The sequence below is a fragment of the Planococcus citri genome, chromosome 4 (genome assembly GCF_950023065.1).
Source record: "Planococcus citri chromosome 4, ihPlaCitr1.1, whole genome shotgun sequence".
Taxonomy (NCBI): Eukaryota; Metazoa; Arthropoda; class Insecta; order Hemiptera; family Pseudococcidae; genus Planococcus; species Planococcus citri.
In genome coordinates, this window is record NC_088680.1 from 55,107,940 (window position 1) to 55,119,301 (window position 11,362).

The 11,362-nt window shown below is 32.6% G+C and overlaps 1 protein-coding gene across 1 annotated transcript in view; it reads right to left on the reverse strand.

Moving 5' to 3' along the window:
* The window catches only part of LOC135845737 (protein unc-13 homolog 4B-like), a 39,341-nt gene extending 30,803 nt beyond the window's left edge, over positions 1-8,538 (reverse strand). Inside the window, exon 1 of the mRNA XM_065364535.1 lies at positions 8,158-8,538. Within this exon, the coding sequence (XP_065220607.1) occupies positions 8,158-8,240 (83 nt within the window). The 5' untranslated portion in view covers positions 8,241-8,538. The remainder of the gene's footprint in view (positions 1-8,157) is intronic.
* Positions 8,539-11,362: the final 2,824 nt, after the last annotated feature.

The window sequence follows — 11,362 nt, forward strand, 5'->3', positions numbered from 1 at the left end:
ATTATTTGCTTATAATACGATTGGGATTTTCAATGACCTGTAAAATATGCTATAAAATTTTCGCATGTCTTGCGCTCTTTTTACTCAGAATACATGCATTAGTTAGGCACCTTGACTTTTACCTCACAAAGGTTAACGTTTATCATAAATTTATGATACACCTATATACCAGTAAACTTAATATACAACAAGATTTGATAACTGCGTCAAAATAAACGCAGGCGCAGAAATGAGAAACACACGTGAAAATTATACCTATAGTTTTTGCAGTTTCCCTGCTTCCAAAAAAAATTGAACTAAAAATAAAAACGACCTTATAAAGGTTTACTTCCTAGCTAGAAATTTCCACCATTCGGAGGTAATACCTGTAATTAAACAGCAGTTAATTACCTCCGTTGATGTACTCTGTCTTGTAATCAATTAGGTTACAATAGGATGTGCCAAGTCATAGTGGTATTTAAAATTCATATTTTTTAATACAGTTTCCCACGTTAATGATTCACTTCGGCGAACAATGATTACCTACGGTATGATCCAAGGAAACTTAACATACCACATACGTGATAACAACCATGTTTACTCGAAGGTACAAATTTTTAAACGCGGGGTTTGATCAAACACGCAGGCAATATTAATGGAAATCAAATTTTTTGGTAGGTACCCAACTCGATAGTCTTTGAGTGAATTTATTTTATATTTTATCGTAGTTGGAAAAATACATATAAACGTAGAGTAATATGTAATGGGAACCGGTTTTCTTCTCGAATGAAAATATTTATTTGATGTACCACGTTTAGAGTTATTTAATGGAGTGGGTAGGGGTACCCAGCTACCTACTCTAGCTGGTGCCCATGTGTACCTACAATGTACATTTGCACGTTTTCTTATTGTAAACATTGATACCTAGACCTACCTCATAGAAACATTTTACTACGTACCTATTCTAAAAATTACTCTTCAAAATAAGCAAAAATTCGAAGACTAGATAACTTATCGAATCAATGAAGCATAACACATAAATACTACGAGTAGTAATGTCTAGAATAAAAATAATTAAAAACTACGAGCTTCGCTCGTGATGTTTTGATATTCTTCCTCGAAGCAATAATTGTTTTATTAGCGGTAGCAAACAAATTTTCAGCAATGGGAATTCACTTATCGAACCAACATTAAAAAAAATTATCATCAAAATTTTTTATCATAAGGTTAAATTTATGCAGTCGAATAACAATATGAGCGAGAGAATAAAAGCGGCGAATTTGAGTAATTTTTTATTTATTATTAGCAATTGAAAAATACCTACTTGATTGATAATTCGCACACTAATTAATTGGTCAAACTTCAACTTGAGTAAGCACATGTATTTGGACAATTTTTTAAGCTGATAAAGAAATACAACTTCAATATTGAAATTTGATGATTTTTGTGTACAGCTTGAATGACGTTGATGTGATGCACTTATGTAAGTAACTTTGAATTTCAAAAGTGTTCCCTTATCATTACTTACTCATGAAAAAAAAACACAAAAAAAACACAAACAAAAATCAGAATTTCCCCTCAGCTCGTCATTTTAGGCAATATTTTTTCACGTATTACCTACTCAAAAAAATTTCAACAGCAGTTTTTTTTTCAAATGTGTAGGGAATCCTCAATCCTGAATACCTACCCAATTCATACTGAAAATACCCATCCGCGAATGGTGATGAGCGTCATTTCGGGGAGGGGGAAGGGGGTCGTTGAAGTCTCCTAGAAAATATAGGTCTTTCACGTTTTTGTTTTCAAAAATGTAGCTCCTCCTACCAAGAAAATGGTCAGAAATAAAATTGCTATTCTTGAAATTTTCAACAAAAAGTTCTAATCACTTTTTATGGTTAGATTACACTGTCTATAGGTTAGATGAATTGTATCACAGATAAACGTCCTTGAATGTTGATGACTAATCAGATTAAATAAAAAACTGAAAATGCAAATTTGGAGCACGAATCAGGAGTATTAACCTTTAGGTACCTATTACATTTTAATTAGGATTACAGTTTACCTATTCCCATTTTTTTGTTGAAATTTTTTGGGTTTGGTTTCGGTTTCGGTTTTGAATTTTAAAATTTCGGTTTCGGTTTTGGTTTTTTTCAGTTTTACATATTTTTAAGTTGTTTTTTTTTTACCTTTTTCCTCAAATTTCTTCAAAATTTCTCATTGTTATAAAATGACTAATGAGTGGTTGATTTTATAGTTGAATCTTAGTAATAAAATGAGTACCTTAGAGTCAAACCCAGAATTCTCCAAATTTTTCAAAAATGAGGTTATGATCGTTTTGGGTACAGTTAGTAGGTACGCATCGATTGCCATTCTCCGTTTTTACCTATCTGACACAATTACACAATCAGGGGGTCCAAAGTACTGGGTCAGAGTCAAATTCCGAAAAATGTCCAAAATTTTCAAAAATGAGATTATGGTCGTTTTGGGTACAGTTAGTAGGTACGCATCAATTGCCATTTAACATTTTACCCCATTCGATACCATGATGGTTAGGGGATCCAAAGTACCAGGTTCGAGTCAAACTTTGAAAAAAATACTTCAAAAAAAAATTTTTTTTTATTCTAGTCGACTATAAACAACCTTGAGATACTTTCAACGGACTTGAATCTAGAATTATCCCTCATTTTATCATGCGTTTTCGTGTATTTTCGATAGGTATTTTTTACAGACTTGGAGTCAAAACCAGAATTCTCCAAAATGGTATTGTGAATTACTGCTATGGTAAGACTTGAAAAAAAATTTTTTTTTGTCATATAGGCGAGATTAGAAACCTGCTACTACTGATTCCCACCTTTCATCAGTTTTTTGCGTTTTTCTCAAAATGGTGAAAAGTGGAGAATTCTGGGTTTGACTCTAAGGTACTCAAATATCAATGATCAAAATTGTCGATTCTCCTCGATTTTGAGTCTCAAAAATTTAAGAAATCCCAAAAAAATGAATGGGAAATCTCACTGCTTTAATTGGTTTTTACAACACTTATGAATTTCAGTTTTCGGTTTCGGTTACGGTTTTCGGTTTTGTTTTGGTAATAGTTAACATCTACGTAGCCATGTCTCCTCTGCAAGAAAAGTTTTACTCATAAACTACCAGAAATTACCAGTAAGGGTAAGGGCACCAATTATGGACCAGTCCGCAATATGGACCAGCGCCAGATCTCGTCGGTAATTCGCGCAATCTATCAGGACTCGGGAAAAAATGTTTTCCGATGGATTTTTCACCAAAAAGACGAATGAGACAAAAATTACAACTGTAAAATCAAAACTCGTTGAGAAATTTACAAAAAACTGTTTTGAGACACTGAAATTTTTTTTTAGCGTTTTTCAACTTTTATTAAAATATATATGTGGTGTAATTTTCTGAATGTTATTGACGTTTATAATATTAAAAAAGGATGTAGTTTCTGCTGGAGTGATCAGTTTTTGCTAAAAATGAGCGTATGTACAGAAATTTTTGGTGCAAAGTTTTTTTTTAATGGGGTGCGCTAATATGGACCGCCTGTGATATTGAATTTTTTACTCATTTTCAACATTTCTTACAGTCGCTGAAAAGGAGGATGCTTAAAATACTTTTTTTGTACATTTCTTTAAATAAATATGATGTTTTGAAGCGTAAAAATGTGTTTATTTTGAAATTCTAAAGGTGGTCCATATTAGGCATCCAAAATTTTGAACTGTCATTTTGACACTCGTCATTCAACAATTAAAAAAAATATTCAAAATTAACCTGCACTGCTTAAAATACATTTTTTTGTTCATTTTTACAAATAAGTAGGTACCTATGACATTTTGAAAAATGTGAAAGTATGTTTATTTTAAAATTTTATAGGTGGTCCATATTAGGCGTCCAAAATTTCGAACTGTCATTTTGACACTCGTCACTACTCACTTTAACAATAAAAAAAGCATACTTGAAGTTGACCTTCAACCCTAAAGTTTTGTACTGTGTTAGTGGTAGGATGGAGCTTCATTTGAAGCCTTTGATGGGGGTTTCTACTCCCTATAGTTTTAAAATGGCAATCTTTCAAAAAAAAAGTGGTCCATAATAGGTGTCTCTACCCTTAATTTACTAGAAAGTTAGAAACAATCATAAATTTACCAAAAATAACCAGTAATTTACCAAAAAAAATACCTCTTTTACCAGAAATTGTCATTAATTTACCTAAAATTACCAGAAATAATTTACCAAGAATTACTAGTAATCTGCTGGTAATTAACAGGAAAATTACCAAAAACGTACCAAAAATTTACTAAAAATTACCACATTTACGAGGAATTACCAGTAATTTACTAGAAATTATCGGTAATTAATTCCAAATTACACTGAGAGAACTAAAAAGTACATTCAACTTTGTTGTTGAGCAATCTCGTACTACTTAATCATTTAGTAAAAGTGACTTAAAAAGTAGAATGTGCTGTCAACTTCTTCATAAATTACCAAACAGTTTAGTACAAATTACAATGTAGGTCGTAAATACTGCAAAACATTTAGTACACAGCAAATAATGCAATGCAGTAAAATGTACTAAAAAGCATAGTCTAATACTATGCACTTGAGTTGGGTCACCTTGTTTGAGCATTTCAGGTTTTTGTGCATGATTGAGCATGAAGTTCAATCATTTTTTTTCTCAAAGTTCTTGTATATTGTGTAGGTAAATCTTAATTTTTTCCAAAAAATTTACTTTTGTTCTCAAAAGTTTTTGTGTGCTGTGTTGATCATATTATTTTCTGAAAAATTCTATTTCTCGTTCTCAAAGTTTGCAGGCGTAGTGTTATTTTCCAAAACGTTCAATCATTTTTTTTCTCAAAGTTTTTGCATACCTATTGTGCGAATCATAATTTTTTCCAAAAAATTTTATTTTGTTCTCAAAGTTTTAGTGTGCTGCCGGCTGCGTCAGTCATATTATTTACTGAAAAATTCAATTTCTCGTTCTCACAGTTCTTGTGTATAGGGTGAACTGTATTTTTTTTCTTACGGTTCTATTCTTTTCCTCGAAGTTTTTGTGTGTTATGCTAATCGTACATTGCTTTTTGCGTCAAGTTTTATTCTCAATGTTTTTGTGAGCTGTGTTTAATTTCAATATCGATTTTTTTTCCTAGATCAGTTCATCAGAAATGTCTTTCTGTGTTTGGTGTATGGTGTCTTAAATAAGTAAATACAAGTAGGGGAGAGACGCCAAATATGGAAGGCCATCTTTAAAATTGAGATTGCTCAGCCCCAAATCAACTTAAGGGCGATCTCAAACAACCAATGGGTAGCTGCAACCCTCTAGTTTCACCCCCTAAAAGCTCAGTTCTCAAAACCAAAAACTTTTCCCCCCACTTCCAATTTTGTAGAAAGTGTCATTTTCAGACTTTGAAAAAATGGTCTCCAAATATGGAATGGTTTTTTTTTTCAAAAAATATTGGTAAAAATGATGTGGTTAACCAAATGTATTCGATTTGAAATGCAATAATAAAGTAAAGCTATGTTCACTGTTGATAAAACTAACATTTTAATCGATTTAAAACGTAAAATTATCTGACTTAGAAAGGAAAATTTTTTTTCAAAAATTAATGGATAAAATTACGTATTTAATCGAATTTATTTGACTTGAGACCTAAAATACGTGTAAGATGCATAATTACTAACGTTTTGAACATGTGTGATCGGAAGAATACTTAAAAAATAAGAAACACAACATATTCCATAATAGGCTACCCAAAGAATCTGAATAAAAAACGATCATAACTTCTTTATTTGCAGCTTTCGAGAAAAACTGATAAAATATTCTGAAAGTACCCACTTTTCACTTCTAGAAGCTATCTTCATACAAATGTTTTCGCACAATTTTTTGCTAAAATTTTTGAATTCAAAATTTTTCATGGAAATTTTTTTTTTTTATCAAATCACATTTTTGTCAATTAAACACAGATAACTTTACGGACCACCACCAAAATTTGTATAGCCTGGTTATTTCACTAGCTTAATCGATTCTGACCATCGCCAGTAGATTTCGATGGTAAACATTCGAGATATTGTCGCATTCCATATTAGGCAACATTCCATATTTGGCGTCTCTCCCCTATGAAAGTGAAAAGTAACTAGAAAAACGGTAGTAAAGTTGCCCCCTACATGGTTTTTAGTATTTTTTACCTCAAAGTGTAATAAAAATCACTTACAAATCTTAGTAAAAGTACCTAGGTCTACATTTTACAGTCACCCATTTTGAGATTTCAGTGCTATTTTTGAAAAAGAAAATCAAGGTCAAGAAAGTAGGTAGGTACCATGCTATTTCCCATTTGTGTCAAAATTGTGGCACAAAAACTAATTATAATTCAAATTCGACCAGAAATATGGTTTTTGGTGATAATTACTAGTTGTTTGATTTATCATCAATTTATTACAGTTTTTAGATCACCCGGAACTTCACTAAAATGACAACTACCTATGTTTTGAAATTCAAATGGCTAAATCATTAGGTACCTAGTTGGCTTTAAATCGGCTTCCAAAAATTCATAAAAAAAAAAAAAAGAAATGGTAAAATATTTGATGGGTAATTTAAATATGCAAAAAATTATTCAGGAATTCCAGCAAATTAAACACGCTGGTATTTTCTTTCAGTTCGATTCTCCGATTTTTGGTACCGGCAACGAAAATGTACACAAGACCAAAAAAAAATTGGAATGCAATCGCCCTCCTCTTCTCTCTCTCACGTCTATATAATTCTGCATCTTATTATTTTACGTATATAAGTATACGTAGCAGCCGTATGGTAACCGGTTGTGAACCTTTCAACCGGTTTCCATAAATGTTAGTCTAGTTGGATGTGTTTCAAATTGTAGCCGTATAGCCATAGCCATATAGCCGGGCACTGTAATTATTGCTTGCTTGCGCATCGATCAAACAAAAAAAAATGACCAATTTGCCATTTTATTCTAAACACGTAGCAAATTTCATCTTTCATGACTTTTTAAACACCCTGTGTCTCACGTGTGCATGAAATTTAAAATTTCTATTTGATAAAAATTTGTCACTAAATCATTACGCTATTGGATGAGGTTCAAATCATGGAATGGAAGGTCGTACCTAATCACTGGGTTTAAATTCAACTCTTTTTTTTTGTTTTTATCTCGTGCGATATGATATTTTTCAAAAATATGTGCACTGCCGGATATCCATCGAGATAAATACAATCCAGTTCGTTTTTTTTTTATCATCTCGTACATCGTACAATGTTCCTAATAAGTACTTAAATAGCGCCTCTCCTTTCTCTCAGATAGATACTCATTTTACGTCCATAAAAAAATCCACCAGCTCCAGCAGAACAGCTCGAAAAACTTCATGGCCCTGTTCGTGCCTCGCAGTGATCGTAGGTGTACCTTCATCACGAGAAACCATCGCACGATTTCTCTTATGGCAAAATTAAATTTAACTTATACCTGTCCATGAATCATATAACAATGATTTGCAATTTGCAGATAAGTTGTATTGAGAAGAATAGTCATATTTTATATCTACCTACTTGAAACCTTTTTAACCTTTGATGATGAGTCAGCACTTTTCTTTATGTTTCTCAAAAAACATTATAAAAATTTGAATTTGCAGGGAAGTTTGTTGAAATGAGATTCATATTTTCAAAAATCTTACAGCCTATTTGATGATTTAAAGCCCTAATCTATGCTCTCATTTTTAGTAAGTCAATTCTTGTGATTTCAATGTGGAATTTGCCTCTGCCTCTTGGATTAATTGACCAAATGTAGGTCGTGCTGGTACCATTCGTGTATTTCAAAAATAGATGAAAAAAAATTCTCGAAAAAAGTGATTAAAATCACGAAACGAATTTTATTTTTAGGAAAATATATACAAACGTTATAAACTTGACCACTCTTTGGCCATTTAATGAGCATCTGCATTACATCTACGTGCAGTTCAACACAAACCCTCCATTTTCACGCTATTCCAAACAGTTCATTTATATTTATAAAATTATAGTCGATTTTGAACGTTTATCAATTGCCAAAAATAATAAAAGGTGAACCACCAGATCACTGCGAATGTACACAAATGTACTTATGTACACTGTATACGAGTACACTACTAAAAAAGTATAGGTATCGGAAAAAAAACATAATTGGCACTAACTTCGGATCATCTGTAACATCATCTTGTTGAGTTTCTTCTTGCTCTTGCGGCTCTTCCAAGCGTTCGGGTTCCGTTTCAGCCATTACGATCAATGACGATTATAAAAAATGTCGACTCGATGAAATTCACTCGATAAACGATTTAATCATAATAAGTACATACAAATCGCGAAAATTTACATTAAAAACACGCACTTTTATTGCATTAATTTTCGAATTACATACGAACCACTAACAAGCGTATACAATTACCAACTAATCATGCATACGCGGACGCGTTAATGAAGCAAAAGATGGGACCGCGATATCCTTCGTTGATTATCTCGCTGCCGCCACCGTCACTCGCGTTCGCTACGTTAAACGTGCATTTGACAAATACAAATATACACACACATATTTTCTTCAACAAATTGTAGAGTACATACGTAGGCTATCGTACCAACCAGTAGAATCGAGAGAGAGAGAGAGGTGCAAGGTCGTCTGCAGTTCGTCAAAACTAACGTTCCTTCGAACTGGTTCATCCCATAGCATTACCTATCTAGTGTCTTAACATAGGTAAACAAGTAGAAGTAGATCTGGATTTATGTACTCAAGAATGTGCCGGTGATTAGAAATTTCCATTATTATTATTTATTAGTATTTTTCAAAACATTCTCAAGAGCTAGATTCATATTTTTCTAGAATGCATTCGAGTTGGTGAATTTTCTATTTTTCATCTTCAGGTGCGCCAGCATTGAATAGCAGATACCTAACTAACGTAAGATAGGATTGTTTATATACATTATATGGATTAACATTAGGTAGGGGGACATGGGGACAGGGGAAGGGAAAATTGTTGATAAAGTGAGCCATGTTTTCAAACATTGAATCCAGCTAACCGAAGGGGTTACCTATAAAAAAATTCAAGGCTACTTATTGAAAACACACCCATGAATAATTTCACGATTATGAATTGGATTTCTATGTATCATTAATGTGTGGAAATATGTATTTAATTTGAAGATTATGATGTTGAATTCCTATACGTATGGTGATTCGGTTTTTAATACCAATAAATAATAAAGATACTGGCTTAAGCCAATTTAATGTCACGAGTTCGGCAGTGCTTGTGACTGTGTTGTGTTTTAGATTAGGTAGTGTTATTTTGAATTTGTGGAAATTTACTGTGATTTTTTAGTGTGCATGGCAAATTGTTGGTCTGGGTTTGAGCGGGCTGGCATATTTGACAAAATATGAGAAGCGTTGAAGGGGAGGTTCAGAACTAATTTTTTTAAAATTCTGATAGAGAATTTCTGAGTACCTGTTGTAATTTTATTTTAGTTCATAAATTCATTGAAATTTATCTTCAAAATCGAAGGGACAGGCATAATAAGAGAATTTAGGGTATCCCAAATTTGGGAATTTTGAATCGAGTTTGCCCCTTCGATTGTACAGATGGGTAATTTGTCATGATAACATGTTTTGCTCGGCCACTCGAGCTCGAGTAGGTAATAGGTACCTACAGTGGGTTTTAAATGGACATTATTTTTGATGAATTTTTCAAAATGAGTGAATTACCAGTTTTGCGGAGGACAAAATATAATTCCTTCAACTCTCAGAATAGGCAACTTATCATAAAAATGTTTTTTGTTTGTCTGCTAGTAATGGATGGAATACAACATGATACATTTTCAACGTTTCATTCAATATTTTCGTAGTTTGTTGAACTTAAATTGAAGGAAATGCAAGTATGCACCAGATAACAAATTTTTTGTTGTGATATTGAATGTTTTTAATGCTTCTTCATTTTACCTATTCTCATTTCTCCAGTCATTTTGAAACTCTAATGCAGTTTTTGCTGAATTTTTGCTTGCTCCTTCATTAATGTATAAATAGATATCTAATTTATTAAAATCATTCAAAACTACCAAAAATCTGAAAAAATGTGATTTTTGGTAAAATTGAAAAAAAATTGTACAACATTAGGTACTAAAACGTGTTAGAATGACATCAAAAAAATTTGAAAAAAAATCTTTTAAAATTTAGTACATACTTGAAAATTATATAAAACGTCATGAAATATGCCAAAAAAGACAATAATTGGTACACATTAGAATCATTGAAAATTATCAAAAACCAGATTGAATTTTGCCAAATTTTTCTGAGATTTTCATCCATTTTTAGTTTATTTTTCATAATTATAATATGTACTTCTCAAGTATTCTTTACCTTTTTTTTTTTTTTTTTTAACAATTTTGTGTCATTTTAACATGTTTTAGTAATTTTTTGTAAATCATATGTTTTTGGTGACGCTGAAGCCGAATATGACGTAAGATTTTTGATTACACTCCATCCACGGCTCCCAGCACCTTCCCAAAGGGAGTAACCTAAAAAAATGGTTTCATTCAGGTGACACATGAAATAGGTAGTATGTTTTCGATATCGCTGAACACGAATATAACCTTACAGTTTTTCAAATTGACGTCACCCATAGCTCCCAAAACCACCTCCCATGGGTAATTGTCCAAAAACATTTTTGGGAGCCATGGATGGGGTTCAATCAAAAATCTGACGTCATATTTGGTTTCAGCGTCGCCAAAAACTTACTATTTCATGTGTCGCACGAACAATCTTTTTTTTTGAATTTTTACCTCATTTGGGGAGGTGTTGGGGGCCGTGGGTGGGGCCCAATCAGAAAAGTGACGTCATATTCGTGTTCAGCGTTACCAAAAACATATAATTCGATATGTCACATGTCACATGCCCCAGGTTTCTTTCTGAAAGTTTCGCCCAAATTTGAGGGAGGGGGTGCTTCGCTGCCCCTAAATCGGAATTTGTGAATAACGACTCTCAAAAACATCATTTTCATTTGAAAATTACAACATTATAAACAATACCCCAGAAATTACTTCAATAGCAGTGGCGTAGGTACAATATTAACCTTATTACAGGTGAGGGGGTGTCGGTTTTGGTCGAATTTGACTATGGCGCACCCGAGGTACAATTTTGGGTAAGTTATATGTTGTTCTAGGATCAATACTGTATCTAAAAAATATTTTTCAAAAAGTGTGGGGCCTCAAAAAATTGAATCGAAATTTTGTAGGGGAAAAGGGAGGGGAGGGGCTGTTGATTTTTTTGGGAAAAGCCCTTATGCATACGTACACTTTGGTTCAAGTTTGAAAAAAATCGGTCGAGTCAATCCTGAGAAAAAATAGAAGAAAAATAAC